Source organism: Mytilus edulis, chromosome 2 (assembly GCF_963676685.1).
Source record: "Mytilus edulis chromosome 2, xbMytEdul2.2, whole genome shotgun sequence".
NCBI lineage: Eukaryota > Metazoa > Mollusca > Bivalvia > Mytilida > Mytilidae > Mytilus > Mytilus edulis.
Genome location: NC_092345.1, coordinates 48147845 through 48165322, shown reverse-complemented (window position 1 = coordinate 48165322; position 17478 = coordinate 48147845). Strand labels below are relative to the sequence as shown.

General features: G+C 32.7%; 1 protein-coding gene across 1 annotated transcript; it reads left to right on the top strand.

Annotated features, from left to right (window-relative positions):
- The first annotated feature begins 3932 nt into the window (after window positions 1–3932).
- Window positions 3933–17387, top strand: LOC139512317 (D-beta-hydroxybutyrate dehydrogenase, mitochondrial-like). Its single transcript, XM_071299828.1, has 6 exons — window positions 3933–4183; window positions 10201–10395; window positions 11251–11403; window positions 12769–12962; window positions 15223–15474; window positions 17160–17387. Exons 1-6 carry the CDS (start codon window positions 3988–3990, stop codon window positions 17259–17261), a joined length of 1092 nt encoding a protein of 363 aa, XP_071155929.1. The 5' UTR covers window positions 3933–3987; the 3' UTR covers window positions 17262–17387.
- Window positions 17388–17478: the final 91 nt, after the last annotated feature.

Below are 17478 nucleotides of genomic sequence, written 5' to 3'. Positions count from 1 at the left end.
TTGACTCCGGAATTTATATTTTTTCGACAGTTTAACTACTGTATGGTTAGATAAACTGGTACTCGGTCAATAACGAGCGACCAATATAAGTAAAATCCATTATACAAAGGGTACCATTTGCGAGGAAAGTTTACTGCTTTCTGATGATTTAGTCATGTATGGAACATGTGGAAATCATTAAACAGTAAACTTTCCCTTTAAATTTTACCGATTAAAATCTTGAATTTACTTATTTACGTTGCTCTTGCTCGATCAAGTACAAGAATGTCCAACGATAAAGAAGGTAACATGTCGAAAACTTATAAATGCCAGAGTCAAAAGTCGGTAACATGAAAATTGTCTATTAACAGCCCTGTTGATGAAAATGTTTGCTCTTACGCTACATAAATTGGTGAATGATTAAGATCAGATAAAAGTGTAACCTTACGAAAGGTGCTCTTGTTCCAAACCGACCTCTGTTCTTTAACATAATTTTTAAGACAATTAAACCAAAACACCCGAAATGCATTTTAATTTTGGTTAATTTTAATAAGTATTTAATTTCCCAGGAGGCGCTCTCGATAAAAATATTACTTGTAAAAGCTTTGAAAAGCAACAACATTCTAATAGGACACCGATTAGTCGAGTATCATTTTAGTATTCGTTACTCGGTACTACCGAACGATATTCCAGTACTCGAGTACTCGTTGACATCCCTAGTTCAGATATACACATCAATATTTGACTATGATATTTCTTGTTTTGACCTGGTTTTTGTCCATCGTCTTCAACATGTAGAATATAATTGTAGGTTAATAACTATATGAATGAATTCTACTAATTGTCACTTAGAGACACTTGGTGTGCAGCTGTTACGAATACAAAATAACGTTTAGGATTTAATTTTCATCGTTTGTCTTTGAATAATCACTGGTGGTAAGCGGATTTCGTGCAGTAAAAGGTTCATTTGAGCCAAACCGCCTGTCTCATATACACTTATCGTGAGTGCGTTGATATTGAAACCAAAGTTAATACATAAAATTATTCCAATTTTCGTAAAATAGTCATTAAAAAATTCGAGCATAATGATCGAAACTTTAAATGTGTAATGGTCGTAAAGTCAACTATAGTATTTTGAATAATAGTCGTAACCGACACAAGATGGTCGTAACTTTGAAAGATGACCGTAACTCGAATATTTTGACGAACTTTTTTTTTAGATATTTTAAAAGTAAAAGTAATAAACTCAGCTGTCATATATGGTTTGCTACAAACAATATTATTTGTTACTCTGATAATGGTATGCAGAAATTAAGCTAAATAATTACTAAACATACACAGTTCTGATGTATTTGAAAGGCACATTATTTAGGAGTAACGGTGAAAACTAATCAACTCGCATTAAGCCCAATAGTATGTTAGGGTTAATAATTAATATATTTTTCACTGTACGTTAAAGCATAAAATTGTTAAATACACGCATTCCCTCATATTTGTTTTTAGATCTTTTTTTCATTTACGACTTTTTATTATCTGCAATCATGTCGACAGATGAAATTATTGAACGTACAATTTTGAACAATCATCTTTAACTTTTAATCAGCTATTGCAGTTCTTATAAACCTTTGGCCTTCAAATATTCGGATTTTGGTCGTTCACGATGCAATTAAATCCACAAATCCACTCCGGAGTCCTGGAGTTTTTGACGTGTTGTCTTTATTTTTTATCGATTATATAACGATCATATATTGTGGTATATCATTGATATTAGTTCGAAGTATTGGTACAAAATGAAAACTGAATCCATGCTGTCGTAATGAACATTGTGTTAACCTCGAAAGTATGAATATTGTTGATATATATTTCACACTGCTACACGCGCTGAATTTAAGAGTAAGATAAAATACTAGTTTGTAGCCAGGATAATATAACAAGGTAGAACTAAATGTACTGCGGCAACTATCACATACATATGCAGGTTGAAAATAATGTGTATGTTATATGTTTATATGGTATGAAGGTATTCAGCTTTAAAAGACCAGTTCTATCTTTTAATATTATACTGGCTACAAGCTACGCATACATGTATTTGATTCCATTCTTAAGTTCAGTGTGTATAGCGTTTTAGAACAGACATCAACAACCTCCTATGTTCGAAGCCAACACAATGTTCATTGATACCCCATGGATTCAGTATTACAACCCATGTCAATAAATTATCGCTCAAAATCTACGGCACCCATCAGTAGTTACCGATTTGATTTCATTCAACAAATTAATTTATGACCTGCATGTACGTGTCGCTTAAAACACTGCTATGATATACATCATCCGTGTTATTTGCTCTATGGGATGTTTGCATAATTTCAACGAAGGCAATTTGGCATGGTATCAATAGGTGTATTCAGGATTTGTTATAACCCCTGGTAATAATCATACATGAACTTCGTCATTGGACATAACTGTGCACCTTATAATCAGCTTGATTTTACCAAAAGACAATACGACTTTCTAAAAAAACCAGGCTAAAAATAAAGCGTATGTTCTTTAATTCAGGTACGGACCTGGGTATGGTCTAGTCTCGATAACGACCTTCATAACCTATCAATATTTTTAGCTTATTTTGATTCCTTAATAATGCTCTTTCGACTTAATGTATCAATTTTTAATTGTAGATTTAAAAAAAAACCACCTAGAAGGTACATCCTCAAATAGTTTTGAAAAAGTTTATATTTTCAATAGATGCAAAATCTAAAGAAGAAAAAAAAAGGATTCTTAAAATCATTTATTTTGTAATTAAAAATGATTTGACACATTTCCTGCTTTTTTTTTTTTATTCCTAACGAAGAATGACCATAGCCAGAGCTGTGTTTCTTGTTTTAAAATTAATTCTTTACTTTTGAGAAATTTACATTGTTCATGAATTTAACCGCTTACAACTATTTGCCTCTTGGTTAATTTTATACATAATACTTTAAGTAACAATGACTGTTCATTTCATTATGTATTGTTACGTTCGATTCGTTAAAGTTTTCTTCCGTTTCGCACTTTACAGGTACCCCTCAGGCTCTCTTCACCCCTTTTAGTTTTTATTATTTGATGAAAACAACTTCACAGATATATAATATAATATATTCATATAGCAAAAGACACGTTTTAAACTCTTGACCTTCCTTATTCGGTCCAAAACATTTAAAAAATTTGGAATTTTAAATCAAACTTTAATTAAACTTCCAATAATTAAAATTTGAAAACTTTTTAAAGTATTACACGGATTGAAATTGCTTTATTATACGTTGTATGTAAAAATTTAAAAATCACAAATACATCATAATATATTTATATAATAAAAGACACGGTTAAAACTCTTGACTTGCCTTATTCGGTCTTATTCAATAAAAAGTTACGACCATCACTGATTTACGTTACGACCATCCTCAACGTTTTTGGTTTTTTAGGTACGACCATCATGCTCGAATTATTGAATGATTATTTTAAATAGTTGTATCATTGTAAATAAATCATTGTAGATATAACGGAATTTGACGAGAGTGTCATCAAAGTGAGAGGTTTAGCGCTATAAAACCATGTTTAATCCACCATTTTCTACATTTGAAAATGCCTGTCCCAAGTCAGGAATATGACAGTTCTTGTCCATTCGTTTTTGATGTGTTTTTTCATTTGATTTTGCCATGTGATTATGGACTTTCCGATTAGATTTTCCTCTGGGTTCAATATTTTGGGGATTTTACTTTTTACGAAAATTGGAATGTTTTGATGCATCAAATTTTGTTTCAATATCAATGCACTGAGAATTAGTATGTATAACTTTATGTTACGACCATCCGCTTACCACCAGTGAATAATTGCATTTTCTCGGTCAAGTACACTAGCATAACTAACTTAACTACATTTTGATAAAGACAGTGCATAAAGGGCACTGATATTGTTTTATACATGCAGAGATAGGTATAATTTTGAGATAGACAAACAAAATCGGATGTTAAGATGAATACAACATTATATTATCGAATGTTCATTTTCATTTTCTTATCTTTTTTAACCATCAACATTTGCATTGACTATTATTTGTACATTATTTCTTTGTTAGTATTGAAAATAACGAACAGTTATATTGAATCAAAGTTTAAAGAACTTTTGCCTGTGGATAAAAAAGCGGTTCTCATTACTGGATGCGATACGGGTATGTCTATAATTGATATAATAATTGTGGTATATAGATTAAATATAGTTTGTCAACAGCTTATTCTCAATGCCGCTAGACTATTTTAAGGTTCCAATAAAGTCAAATATAGTACACTTCATTATTAGAATTAGACTATTTACCGGATTTGTAATAACACAAGCAACACGACGGGTGCCACATGTTGAGCAGGATCTGCTTACCCTTCCGGAGCACATGAGATCACCCCCAGTTTGTGGTGGGGTTCGTGTTGCTTAGTCTTTAGTTTTCTATGTTGTGTCTTCTGTACTATTATTTGTCTGTCTGTCTGTCTGTCTGTTTTTTTATTTATTTTTAGCCATGGCGCTGTCAGTTTATTTTCTATATATGAGTTTGACTCTCCCTCTGGTATCTTTCGTCCGTCTTTCATACACATCTAAACTTTGCCTGTATTTTTCAACCTATAATGAATAAAGTCTTAAATTATGGGAACTTATCTTTATTTAAACATGCTTAACATTGTAAATAAACTTGAAATTGTTATGTTGTGGTCAAACCGGTTCTTGGGGTGAACACTAAATTTTGCAAAAAATCTGGAGGCCTACGAGACGACTTAAGGTAGATCATAAGTATAGACTTTTTGAGACAGATATTTGTTCAAATATTTGGTATAATACAATAAATCACAGAGTTTTCTTTATTTAAATAAACAGTCTAACCACTAAATTGCAAATTTGTCTTTAATGTAAGATTTGGGCACATAATTAAACTGATTTTGAACTGCAATTGTACAATTCAAGATGTCGGTATACCATGAATCTACCTTAACTTGATTAAAATTGGTATGGACGAATACTGTTACATGTAATGGAGTACAAGCTAATGTTGTTTTGTAACATAAATATGTTTCACTGGCATATTGGTCCAATTTCTGTATTGTACCTTTGATATTCGTTCATTTAGATACGTGAAATTAACTTAAACTCGTAAATCAATACATTTTCTAAAAATCAACATTAGCTTGTACTGCATTACATGTAACTGTATTCGTTCATTCCAATTTTAAACAAATTAAGCCGTCTAACAGGCTTCCAGATTTTATTTGAAAATTTAGTGTTCACCCCATGAACTGGTTTGGCCACAACATAACAATTGCAAGATTATTTACAATTGACACAGTGTGTATATAAAATTGATAATGGAAATGTGGAATGTGTCAAAGAGACAACAATCCGACCATAGAGCAGACAACAGCAGAAGGTCACCAACTGGTCTTCAATGTTGCGAGAAATTGCCGCACCCGGAGGCGTCCTTCAGCTGGCCCCTAAACAAATATATATACTAGTTTAGTGATAATGAATGCCATACTAAACTCCAAATTGACCACACGAAACTAAAATTAAAAATAATACAAGACTAACAAAGGCCAGAGGCTCCTGACTTGGGACAGGCGCAAAAATGCGGCGGGGTTAAACATGTTTATGAGATCTCAACCCTCCCCTATACCTCTAGCCAATGCAGAAAAGTAAACGCATAACAATATTAATACGCACATCAAAATTCAGTTCAAGGGAAAACCGAGTCTGATGTCAGAAGATGTAACCAAAGAAAATAAACAAAATGACAATAATCCATAAATAACAACAGACTACTAGCAGTTAACTGACATGGCAGCTCCAGACTCCAATTAAACTGATTGAAAGATTATGTCTTCATCATAAGAATATTAGGCACAATCCTTCCCGTTAGGGGTTTAGTATCATACCATCATGACATATATGAGAAGAACACAACCCGTGTCATGCCAACAACTGGTTTTTAAATAAATGTGTTTAGTTATGTTAAGTATGTTTAAATGAAGATATCCTTATACAGTTTAGGACTTTATTCATTATAGGTTGAAAAATACAGGCAAAGTTTAGATGGTGATGAAGTGTCCTATATTTTGACTTTAGTGGAACCTTACACACTATATTATTATATATTCGAAGAAACCAACAGATGTAAATTTAGGAATTTGATATACCTGATAAAAGATAACCCAAATTCATTGAAATCACTCGTTATATTTTCAACGATTCCAGACTACCTTCGTAATAGACAAATTGTAAGACAAACTAATTAATATTCATAATAAAAAACAACAATTGTATGTTTGATTTTTTTGGAAACGTTTTGTCATGAATTTATTAGGACAGTTCAACTACTAGTATATATCAACCGGCCTTTGAATTTACATTCTTCGACAATGTCTCATTAATGTCGAAGATAAAAACATTGAAGGACTATCATATGTTTTCGCCAAATGGCGTTTTGGCTACCAGACGCCAACTGTGATAAATTCAGCCATTCAGTAAAACTATGTATTCAGTTCACATTATGTCCAATCCACGACGCTTCTTTTGACAATATCTGAAAATATACAACAAACAGCAGAAGAAATATTCTCAAGGGTGGGATAGGGTGAGTTTTTGTGTTCCTTCAGTTCAAATCAGGCAATCTACAAATCACGAAAAGCATTAAATTTTATTTCCAAAACAAGCAGGAAAACCGCTTATGAAATTATGTGGAAAAAAGAAAGACGCTCAAGTCCTTAAAATTTAAAGAAAAATTAACTCTATTTTAGCAGACGATAAGCTCAATTTATTAAGTTGATGTAATGCCTAATGATTTAATCTTACTAATAACAATAAAAGCAGCGTGTTTTATGAAATGTTATTGATATTGACTATATATTGTTAACATTGCTATATGTATACTATGTGAGCGATGTAAACACAAAGGTATATACTTGTAACACAATATTAATACGACGTGAACGATATAATTTTTTTCGGAAAAACTACTGATTTCGTATCCCAGACATAGATAATCGTAGGGTCATCAATGCTCTTCAACTTTGTACTTGTTTAACTTTAAAACTATTTTGATCTGAGCGTCACTGATGTGTCAAATGTAGACGAAACACGCGTCTGGCGTATGATTTAAAAAATTGATATAAATATGAGTGTAATTTATATAAATAAATTTATGGCTATACCAAGACCACCATAAGACACCTCTCGTACATTCCTAACTTTATGACCAATCTTAATAGATGTCATAATTTAATACCACTTTGTGAAACCCACATAGGACCAATATATGTCGCAAAACCATACTAAGACATGTCTTAGTCCTAAGAAAGCTTTATGAAACTAACCCCAAACACTTGAAAATTAAAAAAACCCACAAACTATTGTACAAATGTAGTCCCCTAGTTCACAAACCAAGTTCTTCTCGATTTGGCACCTTGTACACAGGGCCAGGTTATCGTTGTTAATCAAATTCTCAATTAGCTATTTCTCCCAAAGAACAATATGTGGCATGCACATCAACACTTGGTAAAACTTTACTTCCGGTGAGCGATCATGATCATCTCTTGATAAGATAATAATAATACAATTATTTTACTTGTGGTTCTTGTATTGAGACGTGCTCTATTAAACGTTAGAAGCATTACTTTTTTTTTTTATTTTAATTGTAGCTGAAAATCATGCAATGTAGAATATCATCAACACCACAGGTCAATTATGATATTCAAAGACGGGGAAAACAGAAATACATAAAAGAAACGAAAGAAAAACTTACAATGAGCATTATCAACCAAATTGATGCTAAAGTAAACAACACAAAACGTTAAAATATACTTTTAAGAATCAATAATTCTACCTCCAGCTGTCCAATATTTTTTTGGAGGGCTATTCCTAAAGATATTGGACAATAATAAGTAACAAAATGGTTTCTTATAGGTCCCACATGATAGTCAAATCACTGAAATAAAAAAAAAAAAACGGGTATAGAATGTTTTCATTTTCAACTCTACTATACAAAAGCCGTTAGGTATTCATCACATTCGCACGAAACTTTATTCATTACCCCTATCTAAACTTCATTCTCTTTTCAATTTATGTTTGGAAACCACTGTTACAAATCCTCATTCAAACAATACAAACCTACAGCTACAATTTCGGATATTGCAAGTCACAGACTTTTCAAGCCAGTCCGCATTGGAAAAGATGAAAAAGGGAAAAGATCTTTCCTTAATCTTTCCTTTGCCAACAAAGGTCTCGATGGCGTCAACTTAGGCAATATTCTTCATCATAAATTAGTTCAATCGAAAATACCTCCTTATTTCAAAGACCAGTCTGTACCAATGATTTCTTATACCTATACTAAACCTATTGCAACTAAAATTTTCAATTACAAACAGGTTTTGCAGTAATCTCAATATTGACGACTTCAAGTCTAAACCTCCTGATTGCACTTGTGCTAGTTTCCAATTCACATATAATCCGGCTGGCCACGTTATTACCGTGGACCTCAACTTTGTTAATAACACTTCCCTTCAAAAGGTTTGAAATATCGTGAGCTTAACCCTTCAATTGGTAATACAACTTAAAATTTTTTTGATGGATTCAGTCGAGGATTATGCCAGGCAATGGGCTAAGCGCGAGAAGGAAGACGTAGACACTCTCTCAGAATGGGTTAAGGCAGTGAGGTCGTTGATACAAATCAAAATTAAAAAACTGAATGGGTATATCAATGCCCATGCTACGTCAATTTTTAAAGACCCAAATGTTGCAAAACACTTAAATGTTTTAATACTATTACAAAATGAAAGAGAGTACAGAGAATCTAACTCTCTTTCATCTTGTAAAAGTATTAAAACATTTGACTTTTCTACACTTTACACAAGTATTTCACATTCCAAACTAAAAGACAAATGGAAAGAGTTGGTATTGTTTTATTTCATAAAAAAGAATGGCAAACGAAGATACAAGTATCTTGTCTTAGGGAGGGATAAATCCTACTTTGTAAAGGATCACTCTGATTCAAACAAAAAATTCTCTGAAAATGACATTATCACGATGCTTCATTTCTTGATTTCCAGCATATTTGTTACGTTCGAAAGACGTGTTTTTCAACAGACTGTCGGCATTCCAATGGGAACAAATTGTGCCCCTCTTCTTGCCGACTTTTTTCTTTATTATTACAACTCTGACTTCATACAGGAACTTCTTAGGAAGAAAGATAAGAAGTTAGCAATATCCTTTAACTCTACTATCCGCTATATAGATGATGTTCTTTCATTAAATAATTCAAAATTTGGTGACTATGTTGAACGCATCTATCCCATCGAACTAGAGATAAAGGATACAGATAAAGTTAAGTCGACCTCATATCTTGACTTACATCTAGAAATTGACAATGAAGGTGGGTTAAAAACAAAACTTTACGACAAAAGAGATGATTTCAGCTTTCCAATTGTGAACTTTTCATTTCTAAGTAGCAACATTCCAGCAGTACCTGCATACGTGGTATATATCTCCCAATTGATACGATATTCCCGTGCTTGCATTTCTTATCATAATTTTTTTGATAGAGGGTTGCTGCTCACAAGGAAGCTATTAAACCAAGAGTTCCAAATGGTGAAGTTGAAATCATCTCATCGTAAATTTTACGGACGCCATCACGAGTTGGTGGACCGTTATGGAATAACCGATTCACAAATGATATCGGTCTTAACAACAATCCCCTTCCCTTTCATGAATGTGACCTACCGAATTATACTATTTACCGGATTTGTTATCACATAAGCAACACGACGGGTGCCACATTTGGAGCAGGATATGCTTACCCTTCCGGAGCACCTGAGATCACCCCTAGGTTTTGGTGGGGTTCGTGTTGCTTATTCTTTAGTTTTCTATGTTGTATCATGTGTACTATTGTTTGTCTGTTTGTCTTCTTCGTTTTTAGCCATGGCGTTGTCAGTTTATTTTCGATTTATGAGTTTGACTGGCCCTCTGGTATCTTTCACAACAATGTTTTAAGCAGTAATATGATTGTGTCGATTACGTTTCTGTTTCAAACGCATCGATGTATCCATATAAACGTATACATTTGCTTATTTTTTTTTTTAAATTTTCATTCGATATAAGATAACATTGATAAAATAACGTTGACATATCCATTTATTTTTTTTTCTATATTTATAGGTTTTGGACACTTCATCGCTATTCGATTAGCTAAAGATGGTTTTATAGTGTTTGCTGGTGTATTAGATATAAATGACAAAGGAGCAAACAAATTAAAGGATAGAAAGTTACCCAATCTGCATTTAATACAGTTAGATGTCACAAAGTCAGTGGAAATACAGGATGCAGTTGATCATGTACAGAAAATAGGCGAAGGTTAAACTATTAATTATTCTATGAAACTCAGAATTGTAAGATATTCGCAGATGAGACATTGAATGCATTACACAGAAATTATCAATTCAAAACTATGTCGTAAGCATAAGGGAAAATTAAAAAAAACCCACAATTGATGATTTGTTATAAGGCTTCCGTAGTAAAGCACTGACATGGTGTCAAACATATAACTTGCAGATAACTATGTGCCATAACTAAACTAGTGTGTATACTTTACCTCAATAACAATCGAGGAACAATATGTGTTAAGAAATAGTAAGTCTTATGTCTCTTGGTATTTTTATGTTTAAAAAAAGGAGGGTCATTGGAAAGACATTAGATGATGGTTCAAGTTCTGATCCTCAAAATTGTTACCCAAGTGTTCCTCGAACCTTTTAAGAAGTACGAATAGTAAACACGTCATGCTATCAGTATGTTCGTATATCTCGATTATTCATTAGGTACGTCTATGACTTAAGATTTGGCAAGCTAAGCATAAACATTTTAAAAGCGTATTTCAACAAAATTTGCTTAAACATGGCAGTCAAAATCCTACACGGTCAGCATCTGAACCGTTTCCAACAGTGAAACCCGTCATATTAAACATGGTAAGTTCAAGTTGATCATAGAATAAAATACGCAAAAAGTATCAGAAAGAGCGTCTAAAAGTGATTCGCGATATTGTTATTTTAAATTAGTATTTCAAATATTTTCTTTGGAATCTAATATCCAGTTAAAAAGATAACACAAAGTTCACCGATAATTTACTTTTTGTTATGAAAATGTAACCATTAATGTAGTTGATTGACACATGTGATCATATCATTAGGAATTGAAACGATCTATATTTTACAGGTTTATGGGGAGTTATAAACAATGCAGGATTTGGTATACCCGGAGACATCGAGTTCTGTTTACTAGACCATTATAGAAAATGTCAGGAAGTTAATCTGAACGGTCAAATCGCAATCGTCAAAGCTTTTCTACCAATGATTCGAAAATCTAAAGGTAGATTCCCTTTTCATGAACTCGGGGCTTATATATATATATAATATTGTGAATGATAATCATTGATATTTTGGCTAAAAAGAAGAAATATGTCTTCGTGAAATAGAGCAAAAAACTTATATTTTCTAGTTATGCTAAAATCGTTGGGATTGGAAACAGCTGTTTTGAAGATGTATAGAGGATGAACGTTTAACTTTTTATCACCATTTTACGCCCGAAATCTGTGGAGATTGGTTAGGTACCTGAGCTCCAATAGCTCAAAATTTTAAACTAAGTAAAATATATCTAGGGTAATAAATTACTGATTGCATTCATAGACATTTGATTATTAATCGGTTTTTCTATTCGGGATAAAGAAAAAAATGTGATATAATTTCCGTTCAGACCGCAGAAATTAAATATAACTTGTTATTGACAAGCTGTGACGCTGTATGTGATGCATATAAAGAGTACTAAAGACTTTTAGCAAAGTTGAAGGAGACCTTTAAACATGTTAAGTAAAGCTAAATATTGTACCATAGAGTTGATTTACATGTTTTCAACAGATGTTATCCACCTCATATCCTGGTCAAACCATTATTCAGATCCTATTGAATGGATGTATTGAATACAAAATGATAGTAAAACAGAGGATAATTGTTATCAATTCATGACACAAGTCAGTACATGCAAAGCACTTAAACACATATAAAGTATAGGAACAGCGTTTATATTACTCTCAAAGTCACGATGAGTTATTCAACATGGAAAAAAATCAATGTACTTTTGAAATGACAGTCCGTAAATTCCAGAAAAAAATCAATCCCAATTTTATATTTTTGCACATCTTTCTTATTTTTTAAAATTTACCAGTGATGATGTAAATGTCACAAACATACGTCATTTGATCCATTCACGTTATGTGTAGTTTACACTTCGTTTGTTGTGTCCTGGTGTGCTGTCGCAAAGTTATTAGGGTTGTCTGTTGAATTATGCAGTTACATTTTGTAATGTTCTAAAATATAATTTTATTCATGTATTTCTCTGTGCTGATTTTTCTTGAGTTTGTATGTACTGTTCTTCTGTCACGTAATGTTGCCATTTACGCGGTATTGTTAACATTGCCTTATAAGCAGGAGGATCGGCTAGCAATAAAAATCAAGTTCAACCACCTTTTGATTCATAAAATGTCCTATAACAAGTCATGCATATTTATCAAAAAGTCTGTTTCTATGTATGTTTCCGTTTGTTTTTATTTCAGTTCAGTTGTCTGTGTTGATGCGTTTCATTGGCTTTGATTTGTGACCGGATTTCTCCTGGCTTAATAATCGATTTATTACTATTGAACAGTGATATACTTCTGTTGCTCCTATTTATCTCTTTCAGGCAGAATTGTGAATGTATCCAGTGTAGCTGGCAGATTTTCATGGCCAGGTCTTTCCAACTACAATATTACTAAACATGGAGTAGAGACCTTGACGGATTCCTTACGATTAGAAATGGCAAAGTTTGGCGTCGGCGTATCTATGATAGAGCCTGGAGCATTTTCACACGCTACTGGATTTGCATCAGATGAAGTGGTAAGACAAGGGTTTCTTATATCGTGTCATTAAATGTATGAATAACTTGTGTTTTAATGGACTTATTAATTCAAAAACAGTCCGATGGACTTTATTTAGATGTCAAATGATTGGTCGGTTTGCCAAAGAGTTTATCCTTCATAGACCAGACGAAGAAGTTTGAAAGCTTGTAAGTACAGTCAAATTTACTCACCAAATTGTGAGTGCGTTCACCAGAAAGCTTAAGGTTTTGCAGGCCACAAAACCATGTTCAACCCACCATTTTGTTCTTAAAATGTCATGTAGCAGGTTAGGAAAATGACCATTGTTATAATATAGTTCGTTTCTGTGTGTGTTACATTTTAGTGTTGTGTTTCTGGTGTGCCGTAGTTCTCCTCTTATATTTGATGTGTTTCTCTCAGTTTTAGTTTTTCACCCAGATTTGTTTTTTGTCTTAATCGATTTATGAATTTCGAATAGCGGTATACTACTGTTGCCTTTATTTAGACATTCATAATTAATTTCTGTAAAATTATCCTTTATAACTTATAATTCAAGTAATTTTTTATAAAAACAAATGCATTAAGACTAACAAAAATACTTTGTAAGTAATAAGAAAATCATATCCGAAGCGTCAAATGACGGCATTATGCATGTACCCTCTTTTTTGGTACCATGACGTCTTAACATACAATATTGAAACTATTTCCTTATGCAATAGTCATCTATGTTTTATCAAAATAAATGAACAAACAGATTCGAAAGAAAATTAAAAACCTTTGACCTTGACCTAATTTTGAAAGTTGGGACCCATGGGCTACAAATAAAAAAGATTCTAGAGGGTTATATTTCTTTGAGTTCATGAGTTACAAATATACCGACAAATTTATTTGGTAACTCCTATAAAAGACGGGTGAAAGATACCAGAGGGACATTCCAGCTCATAGATCGAAAATAAACTGATAACACCATGGCGAAAAAAAAAGACAAACAGATAAAGAAGTACACAAGACACAACATAGAAAAATAAAGACTTAGCAACACGAGCCCCACCAAAAACTGGGGGTGAACTCAGATGCTCCGGATTGGTAAATAGATCCTGCTATACATGCGTCGCCCGTCGTGTCGCTCATTTTATTACAAACCAGTAAATAATCTAATTCGGTAGGTCACATTCGTGGAAGGGAACGGGATTTTAGTTACGCAATAAGGAAGAATTCACTTGATGGTTTCGATCCAAATTTACTAAACATTCCCGAGGTTTTAACATGTTAAAGAACAATTCCGGAGAGAATTTTATTGGTATCTTTTTTTGAGACGAAGAAGATGCACACACAAGATAAACAGTGAATGGGGAGATAACTGTGACAAAAAAAATTCGGCTTTGCCAGATTAAATTTTAAAATGAATCCATTATAAGAAATATCAAAGCGACATATTGCGAAACAAAAATTTATCTCAAGAACAAAATTTGCTCTTTTATATATATCTTTAAAAAGAAAATACAGAAACTAGAAAATGTCAAAAGTTAGAACAAGACCTCGACCTCATTTTCTAACTTAGGACACAGGGGCCTAAAATAAAAAAGGATTCTAGGGTAACAAAGTTTATGAAAAAAAAAATCCTGATAATGTACCGATCAATTCAGAAACATAATTTTGCCGATATCTTTTTTTGTTACCAAAGAGATGCACACACAAGTTTTTAGCTGGGTAAACGTTTAAGCGTATACACTATACGATACAATATAAGAAATATTTAAGTGACATGTTGCGAAACAAAACATTATTGCAAAAGCAAAATTTGGCGGAAGAAAAAAAAATATAATCAGAACAGAACAAGTACAGTAGGTCTTTCCATAGAAAAGTGAAAAGACCTACTAATCAGGGCAAATACAATTGGTCTTTCAACAGAAAAGTGGAAAAACCTATTAAACAAATTGTTATAACATGCAATTTCTAGCTGCTAGTCGGAAATAGAGAGCAGAATCACGGGGAGCAATAAAAGAACAGGCGACATCGCCATGACCAAATAGCAATAAAAAAACACTACTCCGAATTCTAAATTTCAAGATTAAGCAGCACGTCCCACAAACAAAATCCGTAATTAAACTCTGACAAGATTAATTATTAACCAATTCAATCGTGTATCATTTTCCATTCAAAAATGGGAATCAATGATAACAGTTAGTAAGCCAAGCTGAAATACATACTATTCATATATTTTATGTAATAACATAATGAACATTAACATAGTTACATGGACTTTATTTTTATCATAGTGTAAACGGTTGAAAAAACATGTCGATGACATGTGGAATGCATCTACACCGGAAATGAAAGAAACCTATGGTGAAAAGTACCCGTATTTGATGTACCAGATGTTTTTAGGGCTCAACTCAGAATATACTGATGCCAATGCGGAGAAAAATGTCGTTCCTATAATGGATGCCATGGTTGATGCCTTAGTCAATATTCGACCTAAACCACGGTATCTTGTTGCTGGTGGAACTGGCTTGTGTGACATTTATGCTGTAAGTTGATAATTTTACAAGTTGGTTTGCAAGGTGGTATTTTTTAAATGAAAGCTGGTCATAATAAACGGGAATGTTGTTTGATTTTCAAGAGTGGGATGGGTAGGAGCATTTTGTGCGGATTGAATATGAATTTCTCACCTGTTGCTAGGCTTGCTTATTATGCCTCCTTTATGGGCATTATGTTTTCTGGTCTGTGCGTCCGTTCGTCCGTCCGTTCGGATGTCTGTTCGTACGTTCGTCTGTCCCGCTTCAGGTTAAAGTTGTTTTTTTGGTATTTGATGAAGGTGAAGTCCAATCAACTTGAAACTTCACATATGTTCCCTATGATATATTCTTTCTAATTGTAATGCCAAATTTGAGATTTCCCCTCATTCCACGGTCCATTGCATATAGAAAATGATAGTGCGGATGGGGCATCCGTGTACTAGGGACACATTCTTGTTGGTATTTATTTTGCAAGAAAAATAATTTTTACACAATATACACCTTTAAAAAGCACCAAATTATTTACCAAATTGTAAGGCTCAGCATGCTGTTTAATTTCATTTCTTTTCAAGTTCCCTCCGATCGATATGTTTTTGATACTAAAATGACAAGAGTTGAATGACCTAGAATAGTAAATGCGATAAATTGTACTGTATCAAACATTCGTGCAGATAGTGACAGATATTGCTTATCAAAGGTACCAGGATTTTAATTTAATACACCAGACGAGCGTTTTGTCTACATACTACTCATCAGTGTCGCTCGGATCAAAATAATTATAAAGCCATACAAGCACAAAGTTAGAGCATTGATGACCCAAAATTCAAAAAAACTTTTTGTTAAATATGGTTTAAGTAATCTATGCCTGGGATAAGAAAATTCTTAGTTTTTCGAAAAATTTAAAGCTTTCTAAACAGGAAATTTATAAAAATAACCATACATTATGATATAATTGATAATCATGTCAACACCCAAGTGCTGACTATTGGACTGGTGATACCTTCGGGAACAAAACGTCCGCTAGCAGTGGCATCGACCCAGTGGTGTTAATAGATCAAAATAGTTATAAAGTCAAACAAGTACAAATCACACCCCTAATCTGTATGTCGCAACGTAATTGGTATCAATACCGGTTGCAAAGGCTTTATCAAACCCAATATATGTAGTACTTCGTCATGCCATCTAAAATTGCTTGATTGAGAATAATTATTATTATTGATTGAGAACTGATATAACTTTTTCTGTATATATCACACACCGTTTTATGTCTTCAGTTGATACGGATTTGATATTGAAAAACTATATAATATTTTCTATCTATCTACTGAGTTTTAGCTGTATAGATTTCTTTTTGACAGAACATATAACGAACTCGCGAAAATATTTTTTTGCAATAGTAGTATAATGATTTCACGTTGTTACGATTACCTCTGATGATAATTAAAGATTATGTATTAGATTATCGAAATGATAAAAAAATAATGTAGTAGTTTAAACTAAATATAAATACAAACAAAAAAAAATAAAAAAATAAGAAAAAAACCCAACCCTCTTCTCTTTTATCATAATATTTTAGGTTCATAGAAAATCGTTTATGGTTTATTCTGTTTGGTGAGTGCTATACTGAAATGATATGTCTTTTGTATTTGAAATAACAGCTGTTACAATTTAGTAATGTTTTTGCTTTTATTTTACAGCTTTATGCTATCTTCTGTCCATATTTGCCAGAGTTCATCTCAGATTATTTCATAAGCCGTCATACAGGATGTTATAAATCCATAGCTGAACAAACCAATTAGTCTATATACATATGCTGTTGTTAGTGATGATATTTATAGATACATACGACAACCATTAATAATGTAATTGATATATAGATACAGATAGACAGCAGCAAATGAATAGATAAATATATACAACACCAATCTTATCTTCAAATGTATTTTTAGCCTATAAGGATGCGTCTCAGCTTTTTAATCTGCAATGTTCGTGTATTCATCTTGGAGTGCACATGAA

Coding starts and splice junctions, on each gene's coding strand:
- LOC139512317 (XM_071299828.1), top strand. CDS start 3,988: ATGAATACAACATTATATTATCGAATGTTCATTTTCATTTTCTTATCT. Junction 11,404..12,768: donor AATGATTCGAAAATCTAAAG/GTAGATTCCCTT, acceptor TATCTCTTTCAG/GCAGAATTGTGAATGTATCC. Junction 12,963..15,222: donor GATTTGCATCAGATGAAGTG/GTAAGACAAGGG, acceptor TTTTTATCATAG/TGTAAACGGTTGAAAAAACA.